Source organism: Lates calcarifer, linkage group LG16_LG22 (genome assembly GCF_001640805.2).
Source record: "Lates calcarifer isolate ASB-BC8 linkage group LG16_LG22, TLL_Latcal_v3, whole genome shotgun sequence".
Classification (NCBI taxonomy): domain Eukaryota; kingdom Metazoa; phylum Chordata; class Actinopteri; family Centropomidae; genus Lates; species Lates calcarifer.
The window spans coordinates 23,717,490-23,741,568 of NC_066848.1; the positions used below are offsets into that span (position 1 = coordinate 23,717,490).

The following is a 24,079-nucleotide window of genomic DNA, read 5'->3' on the forward strand; positions in this document are numbered from 1 at the left end:
GAATCAGTACCTATATACTGTGTTCTGTGTTTATATAATACGAATTGTAGTCAGATTCAGTCAAGTTCTATGTGAATATACATTATTATGGTTAGTTACACTAGTCTCTAGTAATTAAAAGGATGTCTTGTTTTTTTCCTATATTACAAACTCCACATTTCTGTTTATTACAGAGACTTTTAATGCTGATTGCTGCACTTTAATTTTTTTTTACCCTTCTGTGCCTTTTTTATATTATATTATATTTTTATCTTTTCTTTTTTTATTTTTGTCACTCTTGTCTCTTGCTGCTGTAACATGTAAATTTCCCACAAGTGGGATAAATAAAGTCTATCTTATCTTACCTTATGTTCTGCACCCTGCCATGAGAAAGAAAATTGAGTACGTGCTTGAACATGTACAGTGCATGTAAAGCCATAGTGTCCTAACCTTAGTATGTGTATGTGGCTTCAATAAATGGTATGACATGAATTAATAGTATATGCTATATAAACTGCAGCAAATGCACCACTGTCTCACACCATCTTTTCTTTTTCCTCCCCAGAAGGAGCGTGAAAAGAAAAAAGAGGAGAAGAAGAAAGAGAAGGACATTGATAAAGTGGAGAGGCACAACAACACAAAGGTACAAACACTGCACACAAGTTACAGATTACATGTTGCAACTCTCAGATTTTTTTCTAATAACAGTTCATGTCAAGGTCTGGCATAGATGGTAAGTGAACGTATGTCAGTATGTTCCTGTATGTCAGGGAGTATGGCAGTCCAGTGACACTGATCGTGCTTTGTGTACATTGGTGTTTAGGTACTGAATGCCTGAACGAGGACAAGGAGAAATGCTGCCTTCTTTATGAGTGTCAGTGTGCTGTTATGAATGCACAATGTGCAACAACAGAGAGGGCGAGTCACTCCACCGGTGCAGGAGCTGAAGCCTCAAGGGAAACTCCTCATAAACATTCATGTTGTTCACAGATGCTGTGGTTTTGCTCCGTGGATCAGTATGGAGCATTTCTCATTCATGCACAGGGACAACAACATAGGAACCATATCTTTAAAAGTATGATCTCATCCATAAAAGTGGAAGTTTGTTGGATAGTGTAACTTGAACCTCAGCTGCAAAGGATTACGTCACTGAGTGTAATAAATGAAGCCCTTACTGATGGCAGATTGAGCCAAATTTAGCTTTTTTAAGATGCAGATAGACTGTTAATGCTCACTGCATCAGAGAAGGATGTCTTAACATCATGAAAGACAACTTGCATAGCATTTGAATTCAGAATAGAAAGATAAATTGAAAGATAATGGAAAGATAAATGAAAGACAAAAGTACTGCTGTTAGCCAGGATAAGTAAATGACTAATGCAGGCTTGACTAGAATGTAACACCAGCCTGGATGAATGTGCTGCAGTTACTGATGTCTGGAACAGAGGTCAGTGGTTGTGGGTGTGTGATGGAGTGTATGTGTATACACGCCAGGGCTGTGGTATATTCATGCTTATCTTCACTTTGTGTGTGTGTGTGTGTGTGTGTGTGTACGCACTTGTATTTGTGAAAGATAGGGGGAGTGAAAGAGTGAGTGTGTGTTTCTGGGTCACGGTTGGTAAATTCAGAGTATTTCCATGGCCTGCAAAGTGAAGGAATACTGTAGATCACAGTGGTGTGGATAGAGCTGCATATATATATGTGAGTGTGTGTATGTGCATGTGATCAGATGCTCTACAGGGAGCTAGAAATGTAGGCTATGGGCAACTGTATCCACTTAGAGTGAAATGTAACCATACATGGATCTATACTCTAGCATTAACATTTCTTACTCTGCTTCCATCTGCTCACAAACTGAGCACTTCAGGCTCTTTACAACATATTTAAACATATTGTCACATTTCATTTGAATGCAGTATTTCTATCTTGACGTATTTTTGTACCAGTGTAGCTTTCTCATTCTTCTCACCTCATTTCAGAAATGTAGCCATATTCATATAATTACAGGTAGCTACACCTCTTTGCTGTATATGCATTTAGAGGATGTTTGTGCAAATAATATGATAATACTGGTTGCTAATCTCACATTAAGGCAGGGAGATAAAATGACATGAAAATTATAGCAATTAATTCTATATAGATTGATATAATTTTCCTTGATAGAAATATTACAAATGATCAATGACTATTCCATATCAATAATTTCCGAGACAGGAAGATCAAAAATTAGCATTAAAACTTGAAAGAAATAATGCTTTGACTTTATCATGATAACTATTGATATTGACTGATATCATTTATCATTTGATAACATTTTGATCTTTTATGATTTTTTGGCCAGATCATAGGTCAATGTAACATAGCTTTTGCATGAAAATTATCTGCCTGTAAAAAGCAGGTGCAAATTCTCACTGGTATATATAAAGATTGTTGTGGTGTGGAGGATTTGCTCTAAAATGTAAAGCATTGTTGAAAAGTGGTAGAGCAACAAAAAAGCATGCAGTAGAGCTGCAGTAAATTAGTCTATCGCCGACTAGGATCCTCTCCTTCATTTCTCCCTCCCTTTCCCTCATTATATAACAATTATCAGTTAATCTGTTGGTTATTTCCTAAAGCTGACGTCATGAAATTGCTTATTTTTCCCAACCAACAGTCTGAAAGCAGTGAAAATATTCCTTTGACTTAGACAAAGAACAGCAGTAAATTCCAGCCACTGAGAAGCTGGAAGTAGACTTTTTTTTTTTTTTCGTGAGTGACATCTTTGACTTTGTCCACCAATGAGTTACATACATGATCCCCTTTGATCTGTGCTGCAGTCACACTAATGCACATTGAATCTGGCATCGTAGTCTCAAGTCAGTCATGTCTGTTTTTGACTCACTTTCTTTCTGGTGTTTGCGTGTACCTTCATGTCTACGGCATCATTATCAAAACCTGGGATCACAATCATGAATCATAACCGAAATCATAACACTGCATTTGAACAACAGTCTGTCAACATGCATGTGCCTGCTATTAATATCAACTGTTGTTTTTTGTGGAACATTGAAGTCATTTGCCTCAGGTTACTGCTGTGTTAATATATCTGGTCTGATATTAAGAACAGTGCTGTAATAAATTTGCTCGAGCGAATATCAGTGTTAAAAAGAAATACTGCATTTTATTTTAATGGAATCAAAAGCAATCAGCATATGATGATTAGCAATCGATGAAAATGCAATTACCTCTAGACTCTGTCTTCCCATATGAACCACAAACATTTCAGAGCTAGCACTAGCTGTGATGTCTCAGGTGTTGTTGCACTTAAAATGGTTAAGATTGACATAGACTTAACTGATGCAGCCTTAGCCTCAACTGGCATCACAGAAAATCAATAAATGAAAGTGTGATGTGTCCATAGAACAGACTTAATTAAATCAATATCTACACAAAGGCTGTAAATACAAAAAATAAAATAAAAAAAATAAAAATGTAACATACAAATGTTAAGTATAGTTTGTAATAGTCATACAATTTATGTTTTAATTGAAAACATTTTTCATATTTTTCTTTTCAAATTTATTAAAAAAGAAACAAAAACAAAAGCAAAACAACAACATCAACAAATGGTCTTTCTGATCACCACTTTGGTCCAGACTGAAATGTCTCAAAAAACTTGTAGAGATGGCCTTTAAATTTTGTACATAAATTCATAGTCCCAAGATGATGACTTAGGTGATCGCCTGACTTTTCCTCTGGCACCTAATGATGTTCAGATTTGTGTTTGTAGTGAAATATCTGCACAATTAGGTACATATACTCCTGTCACTCTCAGGATGAATTATAATACCACTGGTGATCCCCTGACTTTTCATCTTGTGCCATCAGCAGGTCAAAATTTGACCTAGTCCAATAGCTAATGACCTTCCAATCAACCTCAGTTGTACTTTGTGTTTAGTGCTAATTAGCAAATATAACGGACGTGGTAAACATACATTTTAGCATGTAGCTCAAAGCAGTACTGTGCAGGAAGAGAGAGAGAGAGAGAAGGAGAGAAAGGAGATGTTGAATCAGAAATCAGGAGGTCGCAGCCTCTCAGTTGTCCTGCAGATAGGTTACACAATTGATGTAGTGTATATGTGTGTTTGTGTATGCAATACATGTTGTTTGTTGCAGGAATGGTTAATGCTTTGTGCATGTGTGTGTGCTGGCAGAGATATGTGGCATTGTTCATCTCTGTGTCTTCCTCCTTATCAGCTGCTCCTGCTGTCGATGAGCTCCAGTGTCAAGGAGATATTGAGGACATTTGTAGTGTGTGTGTGTGTGTGTGTGTGAGAGAGAGAGAGAGAGAGAGAGAGAGAAAGAGAGAGAGAGAGAAACAGAAGGAGACTTGTTAGTCTCAGTGTATGCTGACGCACTGGAAGCTGTTTAATCTCCAACACAGCAGGAAACATGCTGACAGCCATGTTTCTGTCTCTTTCTTCTCACCTCCTCACCCTTCTTGTCTCTCACTCACTTCCCCCTTGTCTCACAATGTTAATTGCGTCAATGAAAAGTGTGATGACCTTGACGACCTATTTTTCATCATTCAACACTAAGGCTAAATATAAAGTAACCCTTGAAAACGAAGACTATGGCAAAATGTATTACATTATAATTAGAGTTTTTCTGATACATTGATATTAGTCTGTGTATTACTGTAGAGAACAATGATAGAACCTGAACCTGTAACCATGGTAACTGTACACAAACTGGTGACTAGACAAAAAATGTCTTAGTTGACTAAAACTAGGCTAAAACAAACAAAATCAAATGACTAAAATTAATATGCATTTTCATTAAAACACTAAGGACTCTGTTTTAACAGTCTAAAGTGCATGAAGCAAGTGCATCCAAGTGAGTCCAAATCCACATTTGCTCGCTTAACAGCAGAAAAAAAGGTCACAGCGCTAAATGAATGGTTCAAAAAGGGTTGTACTTAGTCTCTTTATTAATCATGGGTGTGTTTTGGGCATAAGATGCAATAAACCAAGCAGAGTACCATCTCCCATTCCATTTAAAAGCTGGGTGCACCTTGGCGGATTGTTATTGTAATGGAGCTGATATGAAAGAACTGGTCTGTCCTTGCCTGTGCTGCTGCTGGTGTATTTGGGTTCATGGGAATCAGAGAGAGACGTCCATGACACATGGCAGTGTCATATTCAACGTTATGCAACACACAGCATGCCTTTTTATTTTTAATCTGTTGCATGTTTGTGCCCTGCTGCAGCGTGTGTGTTGCAAGCAGAGTGTACACATGTTGTGCACTTGCATATGTAGGTGAATATTACTCTTTTGATAATGTGAAATACTGCACCCTTGACTTCAGACCAGGTTTTTATTGGTCAATTGTGCAAATGCTCTCCACTGCCTCATGATAGCAATGTGTCAAAAATCTGCCTGACCACACGTCATTTTATAACCAACATGCTCAGATGGCTTCAAATGCATTTGTGATTTGATCAACATGGGCATTAGACGGGAAAATGACAATCACGTCGGTCTGAAACTAGCAAAGTCGCTTGCGTTGTGCTTGGTGCTGTTTTGCGCTGGGCGTAGGACAGGACCCTGAGAGTAAAACTAAATTAACAGGGACTCTCTCTGACTCCTGTTCTGCCCTTCACTCTGCTGCGTGCCTTCTCCCTCTCTCTCAAACAAAGACATACTGTACCATCATGACATAACCCCATCATACAACAACACCTTTCATCTTCCCATGTAGATAATACACTGTACATTATCTGTAGAGAGGATACTCACAGAAACACACACACACACAATGGTTTCAGGATGGAGCAGACCGAGCTTTAATCAACAGATATATTTAATTTCCTTTCACTTCACTTCATTTCCTTTCTTCTCCAGAGGTTTACATAAGGAGCACTTTGGCTTTTCTTCGCACAGTCACACAATTCTAAACAAAAACAGAGTTTAAAATATTGTCAATCCACCAGCTACTGAACTGACTTTACTGATGAAAGTCTGAGAGAGGCTACAATCAATGTAGATTTTTCAAGGCTGTTTCTAAAATTGCAAAAATCAATCAGAAGTTTGACAATTTTTCTATAGAAAAAAAGAAATTCAATTTTTTATGCATAGCAGGGTGGATAGGCTTGCATGTTATTCAGATGACAGTACACTGAAATCTGGGATGTTGGAAACAAAGATAACAATAACAGTGATAATAATTCATCATAGTAGTATAGTATCACTATGATAATATAATATTATGAATCTGATTAAATCACATTATGTGTTATCCAATCTATAGATTAATAAATGTTGTTGTCCATGAAATCACACTGGCCATATTTTAAAGGGTGACTCCAGCAGTTTCATACAGCGAGGGGACTCGTAAAAGGAGGCAGCAGAGGCTGAGAGATCCTTACCTTCAGTCCCTAATGTGGGTCAAGATCCAAGAACACTGCATCCTACATTTCTTGCAGCATCTGTTCATTAGAAAAGTTCCCATGTCTTCTTTGAAGTCTCTTTTTTTTCCATGCCCAAGATAAGTGCTGAAGTTCATTTTTGAACCTTGGAAATAGTACTGTATCAAAATTCATGAATGGTCGTCATCATAAAAAAGATTTTCTATTTGTCATGTGCTTGTGGTTGAATTCTTTTTCTTATTTATACATATTGTCATAGGCATCAGTTATAGAAATGTTGTCACTCTTACTGATATGAAACTGATGGAGGCAACATTAAAGACTGACTTTGGCCAGATCCTGTTCTTCAGGCACAGGTGGAAGGGCTGCTCAGAGGATGGTAACATGGTGCTGGAACCAAAAGGTCATAGGTTCAGTCTTGCACATTTACTGTCATGCCTCTCTAGAAGCTCGTGAACCCTTACCTGTTTATCTCTCCTGGGGCATAGGAGGGAGCGTGGGTCGCCCACTAATCAGAAGGTCAGTGGTTTGATCCCTGGCTCCTCCAGTCTGTGGGTCGAAGATACTGAACCTCAATTTGGTGTGTCTTTATAACCGCTGTATGAATGTGTGTGTGAATGGGTGAATGTGACCTTTAGCGTAAAGCGCTTTGAGTGGTCAATATGACTAGGAAAGCGCTATACAAATGCAGTTCATTTATCATCTACTTGCTCTTATTCAGGATGAGAGAAATGGCTAATGCCTGAAAGCTAAAATGTAAAGATCTGGCTCTTTCCAAACTGAATCGAGTCTGTTCACTGATGCAAAAGTATTCATTTTTCAGTGGATTGAGTGTATTTGGTAAGAGTTCAATTCATTTACCTCATTAGTTCAGTGCCATCTAGCATATGCATCTATTACCTGTGTGGATTAAGCTGCAGACTGATAGCCCCAGACTAACTTCAGAATTGGGCTGAATTTCTGCTATGTGTCATTTGATGTACAGTTTAATGAGGGTCACAATGCTCAACAACAGTTTGGCAACAGTCTGCCTCTTGGAAGATTGGTTGGATTGCTGGCATATCAGTAATCATCTGTCATCATCTGTGGTTGTCTTGCAGTTTGAGCAGTTCCACTGTCCAATTTCTCAGATGGCTGCTGTCAGTACATCTGTTGTAACCGGTACTGAGCTTGTTTTAATATTATTGGAGTAGTATTTTACTTGCTGTGGCTTGGATTGGACACCATAGTCTGTATCTTCACCATCTTTCTCTTCATTCACTACAGCCATTCCTTCCTGACCCTGGGAATATTTGAAACAACTGAACTGGATAACTAATAACTGTAGTTAGACTGTTCAGCTTTCCCACGTGTGTTTCCTTACATTTCTAAGTACTCTGTTTCACTAATACCTCTGGTCCAGGCTGTCTTTGCGCCTGCTCAGGACAAACCCTTTTGAGTCATCAAAACTGTTTTTCTACATTCATCTTGATTGATTTAGCAGATTGATTGACAGCGTTGTGTTAAGAACATAGACTAACTTACCAGGGTTAATATGAATGCATGCAAATTTGTGTAATATGTTCATGATACTAAACATTTCCATGAAGTCTTGATTGTATTCAGGAATTTGCTCAGTCATCTTCTCTGCTGGGAGAATCCTCCCACAAATGATCATGTTTCTGTCTGAACTGCTTGGTTGATTGTCACATAGCTCCCCCCACACCTTTCTGTTGTCAGATTAGAGGGGTCTTTGTCCAGTATTTTTCTTGAAACTCTGGAACCTACAATCCTACATTGACACCCACTTAACGCTGTGATTGGCCACTTGTGTGGTGGTGAGAAAGGAGCCAGGGTTTGAACACTCTCTCTTCATTTGTTACAAACTGTTTGTGGCACTTTTCATGTGAACACCCAGTGCAACACTATGAATGTATAAAAATGTGTGGCATTATCCCTATTTTTAACCAATATTGTGTCTCCTCCCTCTCCCCTGTGATGACTAACTTTTCACTCCATCTTCCAGTGAGGCCATTTGGGTCAGATAGAAACTCCTTGGATGGTCACACAGTGTGCTGTCTGATCTAGTTCTTTATAACCAAGCCCTTAGTGCTCTACAGACAGACTTAAAGTTTGTGCTATCATAGCTATTAAAAAGTTCTGTATACATTCAGTGAGCACCTACGTCATGGCTGGCCAATGGATCTACACAGTGCGAGCATAAAAGTCACAGATTTTGGCCCAGCCAATTAAAATGTGTTGTGTGAATTAACATACAAGTTTAATAAAACTTACCAGTGTCTGCACAGTTTTAGATGTTTTACTAAGTCTAAAATACAGCAGAGAGAATTGCTTGTGAGACTAAGTTATATATCACAAGTTTTATTATTATCATGTTGCAGAACTCAAGAAGCCTATATTTGCTGAAACATGTTGGTTTTTATAATTGATGGTGTCTTCTTTACGTCCTTAATCAAGTGCAGTAAAGTGTAGATTTTTCCTTGAAGCTACCGTAACACAGGTGTTCAAGCAGATGTTAAGTGGTGTTGTCCCTTCACGGCACGTCAGTCCAGTGTGATAGTGATTGAAACTTGCATGCTCTACCTTACTTCAGCATTCAGTCCCCTAGCAGTAGTTCCACTTGCTCGTTAATCTTATTGCTCTTCATTTGGTCATGGTCTGATCCATGCCAGACCTGCTTTTATTGTCTGTTGTAGGACGTTGTAGCCTCCACCAGATAAGATGGAGGAGGACTGAAGGGGAGTCAAAGGCCTAGAGAGATAGTGAGAGATTCATTAGGTCACTTGACATAGATGTGAGTTATGACCTAATCAATAATTCAGACTGTGAGAAATCAGGAAGTGCAGTCTAGCTGTTCACATGAACTGCTTTGAAAGAAACATAAGTGGTGCTTGGATTTGCAGTTATTGGCAACAACAATGTTTTCTTTGGTTCAGAACGTTCATGTGTAACACAGGGAGTTGGGGGTAATGGAGAGCGTACAAATTGCTGGACCATGACTCCAGAACTAGCACGTGTGTTGGTAGGTTAAGACTTGAAAAACTTTTACCTTTGAATATGTTTAGACCAGAACTACTATCACAAATATTAGTGTTGCAAATATGCATAAATATTGTTGAGAAAGCTCTCATAGTAGGGTACCACCTCCAAAGAATACTCATTGGTATATTAATGGATATAGCAAAACAGAATAGCTATTAATGGAATGGCCAGACATTTATTTTATTTATGCCATTTACCTATTTTATGTGCACTCATTTCATTTCAGCTTACCCCAGCTCATGTGTGTGTCTTAGCCCCTCTGTGCACACACATAGAGGAGACAGGTTGACAATTCCTTATGTTGCATGCAACAAAATCTGCCTCAAGTGTTATACATTTCTGTAAAATCATGGATGGACAGATGTTGACCCCAAATGTCTAAAAGTCCAAAACGTTTTTTGGCCTTTTCTAAATGCACACAATCTGATGAGAGCAGCTCTGCTGCTGATGACAGGGAAGCTAGTCCTGGCAGCTAGCTGTTCTCCTGCTTGTCTGTGTGCGTGTGTGTCTATAAACGTGTGTTTGTGTGAATAAAAGTGACTCAGACCCACTACTCCTTTTGATTCTGGCACACAGCAAGATAACATTTAGGTAATGAGCGTTTGCCTCCAGTTTTTCCTCTGTTGTGCCTCCAGCTAACACCATGACGTAATTGTTATGTCAGTGCTAATAGGGTCTATAGGCCCTGAGCTCGACTCTATGTTGGTGAACTTTGCAAACACACAAGAAAATTGTGCACGTTGACTTTAAATATACTTTAACAGTCCTTTGTTTATTGTAAACTGGTGATAGATAGTGTTTGATGGTTTTGTACTAGGTTAGTAATATTTTGTGCTGGCCTTTTTCATGGCCCTGTTGATTTTGCTCATCAGGAAAGCTCCTTGAACAGTTTTTTGACCTTTAAAAACCACTCAAATACTCTCTTCTCAGGCTAAATAAATTCCTTTTTATCTTTTCAGCTACAGGGCATGCAGGGTAATGTATCTGTTAATTGACAGAAGGAACTCTGGGATATGTTGGGATATTTATGAGGTGTGGCTATTAAAATAACGAGATTGGCTTATAAAAGCACGTGGTTCACAGTCACACCAAGTATTATATATTAAAGGTTGGGTATTCACACACAACTGGTGTAAATTTCCAATAAGTGACGTCTTTAGTTCACTGTTAGCTACTGATTGAAAAGCGTGTGCTTTTGCTGAGGCATCAGAAAATGATTAGCTTAAAAGCTGAGCATTAACTTGAAATTTTTGGTGAAATTGAACAAAACAGCAGCTGAATCTTTTCGTACATTGTATGTGGAACACTGCATGTCACGTGCACGTGTGTTTGAATGGCACCAAAGACTTAGTGAAGGCAGAGAGGACGTCCAAGACGATGAATGTTCTGGGCGCCCATGCACATCAAAAACTTCTGAAAACATTCAACAAATCGTTCGAAATGATCGAGGACAATATGTATAAGAATGAGAGCAGAAATCGTCTCCATTGATAAAGAGACAGCATGAAAATTTGAACATGACAAAAGTGTGTGCCAAAGTTGTCCCAAAACTTCTGACTCCTCATCAAAAGGAAAAACAGTTTCTGGCCCAAAAACAAATCCCAGTGCTTGATCTCCCTCCCTGTTCACCTGATCTAGCACCGTGTGACTTTTTCCTTTTTCCTAAGATCAAATCTGAGTTCAAAGGAACACGTTTTGAGTCTGTGTCAGAATTTAAGAAAAGAACAACAGAGTTTCTGAGACAACTGTCTGAAGAATACCTACTGCAATGCTCTGATCAGTGGAGGACCCAGATGCAGTGGTGTGTTGATGCAGAAGAGGAGGATGTTGAACGAGAAAGGCACAGAAAAAAGTTTATGTTCATTAAAATTGTATTACAGCATTAGTCTTGTTTAATAGCTATACCTCATAGATGAAAAATTAACTAGAAGCATCAGCTTCTCCACAATCTTGAATTAAAAAGTGATAACATGTTTACCAGCTGTTACAGAGAAACCTCTGTATCAATGATATCAATAAATAAGCTATTCTTCCCTCTTTACCCAGGATGGAGGCAATACAGAGATAACTAGACAGTTACTCAGTGTTCACTCAAGTATAAATAAATACTCAAGTATTTATTTAGCAAGTGCTTTGAGAATGACATGCAGTTAAATAATCAGATATTTCATGCAGCACTACAGTTATCTTAACCAAAAACATTTTGCTGCTGAGCTTTCTCTAGTTATATATTATACTATTATATATAGCACAATACATTTAAGCCAATGAAATCAGTATATTGAGATATTGTTTCAGCATACCTCTGCAAACTCAGCAAACAACAAAAACAAGATATTAAATCTGGAGAGGCTTGTCTTTTTTTGGCATCATTGGGCAAACATTTCATAACCACCTTCCAGCATATTAATTCAAGTGGTCTGAGAGTAGACCAGACCTCTGCGCCTCCTCTTGGCTCCATTTTCAGGCTTTAGAAAATCCAATACGTGACGGGAAACTTTGGCTAAGCACAGGTATTTGCAGAGAGAGCGAATGTTCCTATTGGCTGTTGGCTTCTAGATGCATGTGTATGTCCTTTTAGACAGATTTTGTGATGCGTTCCAGAGGTGGAGAGAACTTGCTGTACTTCTTCAGGACAGGTAACAGGCTGATTCATTTTCCTGAAATATCTCAATGTGTTGTGGTGGTTGATTAGGTTGTGTAGGTGGATTTACTATAAAAGCAGGTGATGAGTGGCTGTGTTTAGCTAACTGCTAACCGTAGCCAAAGGATCATGGCTGCAGCTGTGGTGCTTGTATTGTTTGCATCTTGGAAGCGTGTGCATTTGCCTGTACTCATCTGCTCCTTGAGGTGAGGTGGGGGGGATGGGTTGTTGTATTTTCAAATTCTGCCTTTTTGAACACTGTTTTGCTTTTGAAATGCATGGTGTCCTCAAGCACTGTTTGGGTCCAGTGTTCCAAAGCCTATACTAACCTGAACTGGACCTTACAGGCCCTAAATGCTGCAGAGTAAATATTGTGGGGTCTGAGATTTGGCCTTCTCATAGTGTACTGTAGGCTGTTCTTTTATTCATTCATTAAAACAAATGAATTCCTTTATACAATAGACTCTTCAATTAGTGTTGCTGAATTTTTATACTTTCACATTTTGTTGCAAACTAACTAAAAAGCCAGGAATCACTTTGGCAGAGATTTTGTGTCTGCAAACACCAGCCACATGGTCAGTAAATTAAGATTAGTGAGTCAAAAGAGATATTTATCACATACACAATCATGAATGTAGTAAAGACATGAGAGAAATAGATGGGATAAGTGTGTAACGTGACGCAAAGAGAGAGGACACCGTGTACTGAACACTCACGCTACAAAAACACACAGTGCTTTTTAGGCAAGAAGTGACTCCATTATCTCTCTAGTTGTTTTCACTCTCTCCTCACCTCCATTCATCTTCATCTCTCCTTCATTTGTCCCTCCCTCTGTCTCTCTCCTCCCCTTTCTTTCTAGCTCTCTGCATGTATGTCTGTCGCTCTCTCTATAAACACTAAATCACTGTCGTCCCGTTAGACTGCTGCTGTATGTTGTCTTTTTCTTTCAGCCCATGAATAAATTATCAAAGAGAACAAGAGGCTGCTCTCCTTCATGGAAAACACTGGCGGTTGCCTTTGTTGGAGTGTTGGAGTGTATGTGTGTGTGTGTGTGTGTGTGTGTGTGTGTCCACGCACATGCATGTGTGTAGATGCGTTTATGTGTATCTTTGTTCATTCAGTGCAGGGATTTAGGGAGTGTGTTATCGCTAGGTGCTCTGTGCATCTGGACTGAGTTGGGCTCTCAAAGGTTCCTGAGATTGGATGACACACACACACACACACACACTGCAGCAGCAGCAGCACCTAAAGCATATCTGTGGTCGATTAGAGTTAGTTTGAGAGGATAGTGTGAAGGGCAGCCAAAGGAGCAGCGTTCTGTGACTAATAACGTGACACATGCACACACTCACACACCCCACACCACACACATAGAAGCACTGAGGTCTAGCAGTCAAAGGATCGATAGTGTAGCCACAAGGAGGCTAATCAATAAGCTGGATTTGCACTACTGGAGGAAGCGAGTCAGGTCTGTTTCCCAAGAAAACATACACACACACACACAAGACAGACACGACACAATAGTAAACACAGAGATCCACCATCCCCCACTCTAAATGCACAGATGATATATAATACCACACACACAACTACACAAACGCACGCACATCTCCCCTGCTGTGATGCAGCAGAGCCTATGTGCCACTGAGACTGTTATATCCCAGCCTACCTCTTCAAACAGAGTGAGCCATGTCCACTGAGCTGGTTAGCATTTACAGAGCTCAGGGCTTTGTAAAATATATCATACAACAGATTTATTGCCAATCAGAGATTTATGTCTTGACCCTGCTGAAGGAGATGGTCCATAACGTATTTATTTTGATGGTGATCAGTGAATATCACAGGGAACAGGTGACTGGTTGAGGCGTTAAACATGTAGTAGGAGCATGAAGCTATTTTACTATGTGCCAGTATTCTCATTATCAATTCAATTAATATTTCAGTACCCTGATAATCAGACTGAATAAACCTTTATTTTCTGCCTCACACTCTATATCTATCACATCAGTGTGGGTTTCAGTCGACACAGAAGCTAATAGCTAGGAGCAGACAACTGAACAAAAATTGTAAAAGTTGTTATATTGTGTACATATAATTTGTTTACTTTTCTATGACCATATATCATGACCAAATATCATAATTGAAAATCCATTCGAGTTGCATTTGTCATTTAGACATTTTATTTAGTAAAGGTTATGGTATTTGTATTTTGAAGTCTCAGTTAAATTACATGAAAGTCTCGTTACTGCTCTCGCTGGAGTGGAACTCCGAAGCAGCTTTAGCAAACAAGCTATATGGACATCTGTGCAACAGTAAAAGTTACATGCTCGTCACAGCAGATTTAACGTGATACAAACTGTTTTTAAAGAAACTTCTAAAGACTAAAAGATTATTCCCTTTTACGGCATTCAACCAACCAAGGTATTTTGTTTAGTTTTGTTTGTATTTATTTAGGGATGCACCGATACCAGCATCGGGTATCTGTCTTCTTGTACTCATACTCTTATTCCTAAAAGTGTCCTGATACCACAGCACCTGATACCACTTTACGGCAGCGCGACATTCAGTTTGCGCGTCCAGGTGCTAATTGAGAGCAAGGAGGAGCAATGTCGGCTGTGTGGAGGTATTTCAAAGTGGATGATGGTGACAAAAGTAAAGTTGTCAAGAGGAGGGACCAAAGCGAGTACTTTCAACACAAGCAATCTGATAAAACATCTAAAAAACAGCATTAGTGTGGAAAGTAAAAGGCTTTTTAGCTCAGTGTCCCACATTGTAGATGAAAACTGAAACAGACTAACAGCTGATAATGCAGAGAAGCTGCTTTTCATTAAAAAAAAAAAAACCTGCCCCTCACTTTTTCAAAAGACAGACGTTGCTTATTACATGATAATGCCTTAGTTGCTCTGCCACAGTTTTATGTTGGTACAGTTATATTTCAGGGCTATATTTAAGTGAAATATGTGGCAAGGCTGTTTGTTAAAAAAAAAAGATGCAGTTGAATGCTAAAATGTCAATAACAGTACTTCTATTTGAGTAAAATGTGTGGCAGTGCCATATATAATGGAATGTTCAAATGTCAGTCATAGCAATTTCTTACAGCCAGAGAATGACAATATCTGATGAAAATAAGACACGTTTTCAAGTAAATGTACAAAGTGTAATGGCATTAATAAGTACTCATATCGGTATTCGGTATCAGCAAGTACTCAAATATAAGTACTTGTACTTGTAATTGTATTGTACTTGTAATCGGTGCATGATCTAATGGTTATTGTCTTGTAAACACTGTTCAGGTTTCACGGTGGATTTGGAGAGTAATCTACAAATAAACCAGTAGCAAGAAAGCCACTTGTGTCTGTCTGTGCCGTGAGGGAATTAAAAAATGTTTAATCAAAACATATTTTCTGTAAAGGCAGAAAAGACTGTCAAACTGATTCTTAATACGATAAGGGTGTGATAATTGGTGGGACTGTTCCAGTCTGGGTTAGTGTTAACAGTCAGTAGATAAAATCACACAGTGTCTGATAGGTAAAGATTCTAATCTTAAAGCAACACTATGTAACTTCTGCTCAGCAACAGCGGCCTCTGCAAGTGGTAATTACAAGATGCTGGTGCATTAAATTGTGTTTTGCTCCAAGTCCAAGACAAGTCCAGCTTTGCCTGACGGTGTGTGTACAAGGTTATCGTGTGTTAAGATGGTTATAGAGTTACCATGTGCTGCTGCAACGAAGCCAAGCATTGCTTTGAAATTATGACTCCTTGCACATTACCGTCAGGCTTAAATCCAAAAAGTTCCACACAAGGGAGTTTGCTCCTTTTTTTTTTACGTGAGCACAACTTCACGCTCACCCTCGCCACCAGGATTTTCCTGTCTCATTTTTTGTCTTTAGCGTGAAAACTTTCTGGCTCCGACTCTGTGTGGGCTGGCCAATCTGTTCCTGTCTGCCTCGTCCCTGCTTGTCCTACACGTGCTGACACCATGTCGGGTTACTATAGTAACAGGGACTGACTGTGGAGAGCTGTGAATGACAACGAGAAATTAGAGAAATTATTGAGTTGTGTGCTTGAAAGTTAATTAGTGACATAGTGTGTTTTGTTTTACACTGTGTAGGTGTGATTGCTGTAGCTACTGGGATTGTTGTGAAGCAAATAAGTCAACATGTGAATGCAGCGTGACCTAAATACATGGGGAAATTAGAGCGAGTGAATCCCCATCAATTAGAAATAAGATTGCGTACATGTAAGAATCGAGACACTTAATTTTTTTTTTTTACGATTAATCACACAGCCCTTGTCAGATAATATTGTGACCCCCTAGATTTCGGTTGAGAATTGCATTGTTTATGTAGGCTACAGTAAACCCTCAGTTTCATTATTTTATATGTAGGAACCTAGGGAGACCACCTCCTTTAATCCAGGTTCAATCCAAATGTACCTGGTTAGACCTGATCCTAAATGTGTTTGAGACTTAACAGAAAGAGAACACCAACTGGCAGCAACATAATGTGCCATCAGTTAATGAACAGCAGCATGTCATTTCCCGTGTACTTCAAAGTTGATGCTCTTTGGACTCTGTTTTCATTATCCCAGCAGCATGATGCAGATTGCATTCAAGTGTGCATCAGAGGCATGCCAAACACACTTTGGTATTTTCATGGCCAGTCTTACCTGGCACACCTGTAATACACTTGGTCATAGGGTGGGATCAAAAAGAATACATTATCGTATAGTATAGGAGGGCAAGTTAGAGGCTACTGGTGATTTGTCCAGGGTGTACCCGGCCTCTTCGCCCAGTGTCAGCTAGGATAGGCTCCAGTTCCCCTACGATCTGTAAGGATAAGCAGCTTAGATAATGGATGGCTGGATGGATGTTAGAGGCTGTGGCAATCATGGCCAGTCACAGTTGTTACTTTCAACCCCTTTAAACCTGTGACTCTTAACATCATGATACACAGTTTTCTTCAGTACACACTGCAAGGACCCCCCCCCCCCTGATGTGCAGAGTTTCACACAAGGAGACTATGAGAACCAAAAATATGAAAATATTACTTAGACCTGAGCGGTTAATAGTTTATATACAGTGTGGTAAAAAATGAAATTAAAAATGAAAAACTCTCTCACACTATAAATAGAAGGCTTCAAATAGCACCAGCTGATACTGCTTCCAGCAATAGGTGGCTCCAAAAACCCAGACCAGCGCACCACTACTGCCCACTTATGCAAAATAGGTTCAAATACAGAGCAGACAGACTCTGACTTTATGCAGAATATTCTTGTCAAATGAGGTCCTCCTGTCTCCAGTGTTGCCACACACCAATTCTACATACTGTTGCACGCATACACACGAACACAATCTCATTCACAGTTGCTAAAATACCACCTATCTTACCCACTAATTTACACACACAGTCTATCACAAGAAGACACTGCAATTATACTCCCTTCCTCTCTCATTTTGTCTCTCTACACACTTTGAGTTTGAAGTTCTTAGTCAACTTTCTCCACTGGACATGGACACACCCACACCAGAGGTCTGCGTCTGTTGTTGAAGCCACTGGTGCAGTAAAGTCAGGACACCTCATGTAAAACACCATAAATCCAATTACATTATGCAAAGCGGTGGAGATGGGTTTCATAGCAACAACATGAGGTCCAATCCTGCTTCTTCTGTGTTGGAATTGGACATGAGAGGGTGTGTGGGAAGAGACAAGCAAAAAACAGCCTGACTAAACTACAAAACCCTCACAGACACACACTGACATGCCCTTGATTTCTGGAGGTTAAAATGACAAAAAAAAAACCAAAGGAAGCTTCTCTGCATCCCCAGTAGATTGTTTGCCCAGTGTTCCACGTCAGCATCAGCGTGCTAATCCAGCTTTTTGCGCGTGCCTTTCCCAAATCCAGCTGTGTGTGTGTGTTCTCCAAATCCATGTGTGTGAGCCTGTGCCTGAGCGTGCATGTATACCAAATCCAGTTCGTCATGTGTGCTCCTCAAGACCAGCTGGGCATTGGATGTGCGTTCCCTGAAGTGAAGCATCTGTTAAGTGTGTGTGTGTGTGTGTCTGTGTGTTCTCTAAATGCAACACACAAATTCAAACCTGAATATGGCTGCCACGTTCTCAAAAACACACAGCCTAACAAGAATCTTGTTGCTCTGAAAGTTCTCCTGTTTAGTGACAAATAAGATTCACTTCACAAAATACCTAAAAATACTCTGTTTCAATTGGTGTGTGTGTGTGTGTGTGTGTGTGTGTTAGTTGCCAGTGTTTTGATTTGATTGGGTATTCTTTCCCTGAACAGCACCGTCACGCTTCAGCTGTCAGACCAATCCATGACCTTCCTCAAACACTCAAGAGAGTGTGTGTGTGTTGTTTTGTGGCTCTGTGGATGCATATATTTATAGAGTGTGAGTGCATTTGTGTGTGTTAGGTACCAATGTGCGTGAGTTTGTGCTGTGTGTGTTAGTACACATTTGCATGCATTACTTGGATTTTTGTGTTCGTTGGTAACTTTATATGTATGAATGTGTCTTTTTACCTGTTTGTGTTTGTCTTGATGTGTGTGTGTGTGTGTGTGTGTGTTAAATGCAATGGGTTCTCCATGACTGTCAGATGAATGTAACTGGGTGGAAGAGATGCTTGCGTGTGGCAGCGTAAGATCTCCTCTGTGTGACAAAACCTTTTAGATTGTGTGTGTGTGTGTCAGTGCCACCAGCTGAGTGACAGATCGTGTTGAATGGTGCAGAACTGTAGCAGCCCAGCACACTTAACAGCCTCTGACTTACTGCGGTGCTGCAAACACACACACACACACACACACACACACACACACATACAGCGACTTTGTTGTGTGCTTCCAAGTAGAGATGGGGTGGAGGGGTGGGGGCTGCTGACTTGATGATATGGATGTCTCAGTCTGTATTGATAATGCATTTTCAACACAGTTCTCCTCTCTCCACGCACATACACACTTTCAACACTTGAACACACACCACACACACATTTGGCCTCCTGCCCACTGTCTCCTCCTCTCTTCACTTTGTCTCCTTATCTTTCTCCTCTTGTCATCTCCCCTCAGTTCATCCTTTGTTTCTCATGTTCCATTTCTTCCTCCATCATCAGTCATCATGTCATCTCTCCCCTCCCTCCCCGTCCTTCCCTTTGTCATCCTCCTATCATTTATGTTCTCCTCATGTTGTTTTGTCCACCTCCTCTCTCCATTCACTGCTTCCTTGGCTCCTCGTCTTACCTGCCTACATCTCTCCATCCTCCTCGCTCCACATCTAACACTCTCCCCATTCCTCCTAATTGCCCCTTCTTTCCTCTGTCTTCACCTCTCCCCTCTCTCCTCTCCATCAACCCACAATTGACCCCCTTATCCTCTCGTTCCTCCTCTGTGAACTCTCTGGTTTTCCTTTCTTTCTTCTCCCTTCCTCCACTTTGGCTGTCTGTCTTAGGCATCACTGGCTCATCAACCAGTGGCAGTTTTATTATTCTCTTTTATAGTGTTAATAAGCCAGCTGTCAGCTACAGGAAGACAATCCACTCCCTGCAGTGCTACTGCAACTAACAGTGTACTGCTGTCTTCCTGTATCATGCAACAAGATTGTAGACATTTGAATCACGGTTTTAGTCTTGGATTCAGAATTGTTACACCCCTGTTAGCCTAGCTAACCGGGGGTGGTGGGGGGGGCTTTGTCAGGAAATGGAATTGGCTTGGAGGTCATCGTGTCATCTAACTGTGAAGTGTCTGTCATTTAATCACAGGTGGTGAAAGACCGTAAGCTCCCATCTCTGTTCAGTGATGGTCTTTGGCATTGGATGAGAATGACCGCAGCTGACACGGACAGCGCAGATGCATAGTCCTTCTTATTACACATCTTTCTAATCCGCTAGTCTACTAATCTAAGTAGTGCATGTGCAGTTGGTGCCCATCTAGCACGGTGGCTGCACAGACACAACAAAGTAGAGGGTACATAGACATCCACACACACAGAGCCCCATATACACACTACAAGGACCTTTGCATGCTCACAATCACAGAAAGTAGAACCCTAGCTGAAGGCCGTTCTCTTGACCCCTTGCTGATGACCTTTGACCCCGTCATAGTAAATGCTGTGACCACTTTTGGTTAAAACTGAGAAAAAACAGTATTAGAGTTAACACTGTTTTGTCATAATCTTAGTCAATAAATAATTCCAATTGCTACTTTGGATATTTTTGATTGGTGTTAAGCCACTGCCAGTGAAACTCAGTACTTCCTGCACAGATGTTTCACATTAAAAGTCTTCCAGCAGCTCAAAGGATGCCTCCTTTTCCTGGTAGGCTTTTAATGTGACACATCTGCAGGCATGTGTGCAAGTGTTTAGCTTTCATTTCAGCCACACTTCCTGTATAAATATGACATTAAACCTCCAGCTGCCCAAAGGCAGTTTAGTTTCACTAACAGTTGTTTGACACAGACAGACAACAGGGCAAAGTAGCCAGAACTGGCATATATTCATCCATCATTCCAACTATCTATCATTATGCTGAATTACCTGGGGGAAAATGAGGTTGAGTTTGCATTAATGGAAAATTAGAAATGGAGTAGATGAGAAAATAAGGCTTACTTCTCATTAAAATAGGACAATTAAAAAATAACTATCTCTCTCTTTGAAGATATAACTGCTACTGCTGCTGCTGCTGCTGCAGTACTAGTAGCTTCTGCCACCATTGCCTCTGACTTCCTTGTCAGCTGCGCTGTCTGCAACTGTCTGTCTCATGCCTCCCTCAATCATCCTCATGTTTATTCTCATTCTCCTATTCGTCCTCTTATTTCCTGTCCCTCCACTATTTGTCCTCTGTATTTCTCCTTTCCTCCCTCATCTCCCACTCATCTCCGTCTACGCTATTTGTTTTCCTCTCCCTCTTTTAGTGTTGTTTGCTCTTTTCATTCCATCACCTCATCCTGTCTCTCCTCTGAGGATAAGGCGCTTGTTTCATCTGCCTCTTGTACGTGTGAAGGAGGACAGTAGAATGCTGTGTTGCATAAGACTGTTGAGTACAGTCTCAGTGGGTCTCCAGGCTCTCTGTTCAGGGCAGAAGCTGCATGTGTGTGTTTGTACTGTAGGTGTGTGGACGTTTTGTGGGCTTCAGGTTGCATCATTTGTGCAGGGGGAGCTGGTGACGCAGTACTCTCCAGAGTTTGAATGATATTGCTTTCTGAAGACTAATATCACCATATGTGGACTAAAGCGATTGATAGCTCATATTTTGTGTGATTTTTAGGTACATTTCACACTGTTTGAAATTTTTTTGTTTTTAGGTGTTTTGCCTTTAACCTACTGTAGAGAGTGACAAGAAATGTGGTGATGGAGAGGGTGATGACATGCAACATTGTCCCCCAAACTGGGACTATTGCACTACATGGTAAGCCTAGTAAGCAAGCAATATACTGTGCAAAAAGTCCCAAAAAAGAATTGTTAGTCATTTGAGAAACATAGAGAAACACTGGTTACCAGTCCAAAATGGTGTTCATTGAACTCACTCTAAAACACATTCACAAACAGGCCACAGAAATTTAACACCAAAATCTTACAGTGTGACTGCTGCTATGACTCAAAACTATAAAACAGCCAACTGGAAAACAGCTTGGAGTTATGTGAAATACACTGGCCAATATGACAACATGAGTGTCATGTCTGTGTTTGAGTAAATTGAAGTGAGAAATAAGTAATATTTTTGGATTGAAGTTTGTGTATTATTCTATATCCATTGGACATATCTGTTGAAAATCCTCTCAGACTGATCTCAGTGTAATTCCTGTCTGAGAAAGCTGCCCTTTAAGTTTCACAATGAAAACCACATTATTTGCTCGTTATTGTAATGTTATTCAGCTGCCTTGGCAGCAGCTTTCTTTTTTTCTCTCTTCTCTATTGTTTGGCCTGATGTGCAGGTGCTGAACATGATAGAAATCTACAGCAGTAAATGTCATGCCACTGTGTGCATGTTCAGTCTGCTGTTTTCCTTTAGAGAGATGTCACCCTGTACTGTCCACTTAATGTAAGCTGCGTGCAGAAGCACAAGCTGCTGCCTGCTTTCAAACTGCTGCTTATCGTCTCATCAAGCTCTTTTTTATAATAGCATTATCTCATGCTTTGAAGTAATTAGGATGCCACAGGTACCCTGGGGATCTTAGGTCTAGTTACATGTTCTCAATGAATATTTATATACAGTATTACCATTTCTGGCAGCTTGCTCCCTATCTTGAATAATTCTTTGCCTCGTGAGTCCCCTGGCATTTGTTTGTCTGCATAAATTAAAAAAAATATATTTTAAATAATTTTTTGACATTTTTTATTTAATATTTGTCACCTTGAACTTCATGTGGAAATGCTGGAATCCCTGAGTGATGAACTATAGTCACTACCTTGTACAGTAAAAGGTCTTCAAAAAGTACTCATCAGAGTATCTTGACCTTCATTAGCCTTTGAGCTGATGGAAGGCTATTAATGTGAAACATCTGTGCAGGAAGTGTTATTGTCTCTGTGTGAAATAATCTCCACTTTTTTGAAGCTTTTAATCACATATCCCATGTTTTATCAGCAAATGCAGGTTTCATCAGTGTTGAATGTTGACGACTTTGACTGTGAGCCTTCCCAATCGATCATGTGTCCTGTTCTGGTTGTTTTTTTTTTTTTTTGGTTCAATATTAAGCTTCTTTCAATATCGTCAATACTTCCTGTACAGGTGTTTCACATTTAAAGCCTTTTTACAGCACAAAGACATTAAGAACTTCCTTTTCTGATTGGCTTTCATGAAACACTTGCAGAATGCATTGAGTTTTATTTATAGCAAGTTAACATGGAATGAAAAAAAAAAGCAAAGTACTACTGGAATTAATGTCTACAATGTTATATTAATTGAATGCTTGAACTGCTTTAGCAATATTAATGGTCTTGCATTTATCAAGATAACAGCTTACTACGCTTGAAGGCAGTATTAACAAACCTTGTATGGTAAAAGAAGATAGATGGGACTCAGCAGTACTTCACTCACTTGTCACTCTTGTCCTCTTGTCTTGGCTTCAGCAGAGTACATCAGGGACAAACTTACAGCAGACTTTGCCCCCACTCAGACATTCAGCGTGACAGCTGCCAGCTGATGGCTTTGTCTGCTGTGTATTTGACAGCAATCTGATGTGACAGCTGTCATCAGAGGGTTTGCTTTGCCCAGTGGTTTTCATTCAAACTGGCATCGCCGTCATCACCAAAGACTCTATTCACCTGGTGGGGGGGGGTGGGGGGTGGGGGGCGGTTATTGATTGCTAGCCTCCTCTTCAATTCCCTTTTTTCTTTCTCTTCAAACACAACAGACCCTGACAGCCAATCGGTCTGTCGCTGGCCATCTGTCAGCTGCATCACTTTGTGTCACCCTGGATAACTAATTACAAGGGATGTCCAAAACCAGTTTGTGGGCAGGAAAACCCAAGTTGTCTGTCAGTGTGAAGAGACAATTTTTGCCAGCATGTCTATCCAAATCGTTCTGAACTTAGCAGGGGATTTAGGCTTTTTATGCACGCTGACATTTAAGGTTTTCTTATTTCTTTCTTCTCTGTCACACAGCAGCTGTGTGGGCTGTAGCATTGAAGGGCTATGTAATCCAAATTTTTTAACACTATACATGGTATGAAATGTCTGAAATCAAACGGACAGGCATGCCATGCTTTTTTTCTTGTTGCAAATAGTCTTTAGTGACCAGTTTGAGTTAGATTGATAATAGTATGCATCTTTTTTATTCTTTCGTGCTATTTTTGTAGTGAATATTTTTTATATTTAGGTAGTTTATAGATGTTGACCTATGATTTTACTGTTTCCCTTAAATTTACGAGATGCCACCAGATACTGGATACTGACTTTATGTTGGCCGTACGTTGGCCATAATGTCTTGTGTTATGAGCACAAGTCTTCACATACTGGTGGTATCTCCTTGGCTACATTTGCACTTCATCAGTAGAAGTTGCAGTG

At 40.0% G+C, this 24,079-nt stretch overlaps 1 protein-coding gene across 5 annotated transcripts in view; it reads left to right on the plus strand.

Moving 5' to 3' along the window:
- The window catches only part of smap1 (small ArfGAP 1), a 93,147-nt gene that overhangs the window by 37,110 nt on the left and 31,958 nt on the right, over positions 1 to 24,079 (plus strand). For 3 of the 5 annotated variants that reach the window (XM_051076695.1, XM_051076696.1, XM_018694644.2), the window contains exon 6: positions 545 to 622. In XM_051076695.1, coding sequence (XP_050932652.1) covers positions 545 to 622 — 78 coding nt within the window. The remainder of the gene's footprint in view (positions 1 to 544; positions 623 to 24,079) is intronic. The other 2 variants (XM_051076697.1, XM_051076698.1) reach the window with 1 other exon arrangement.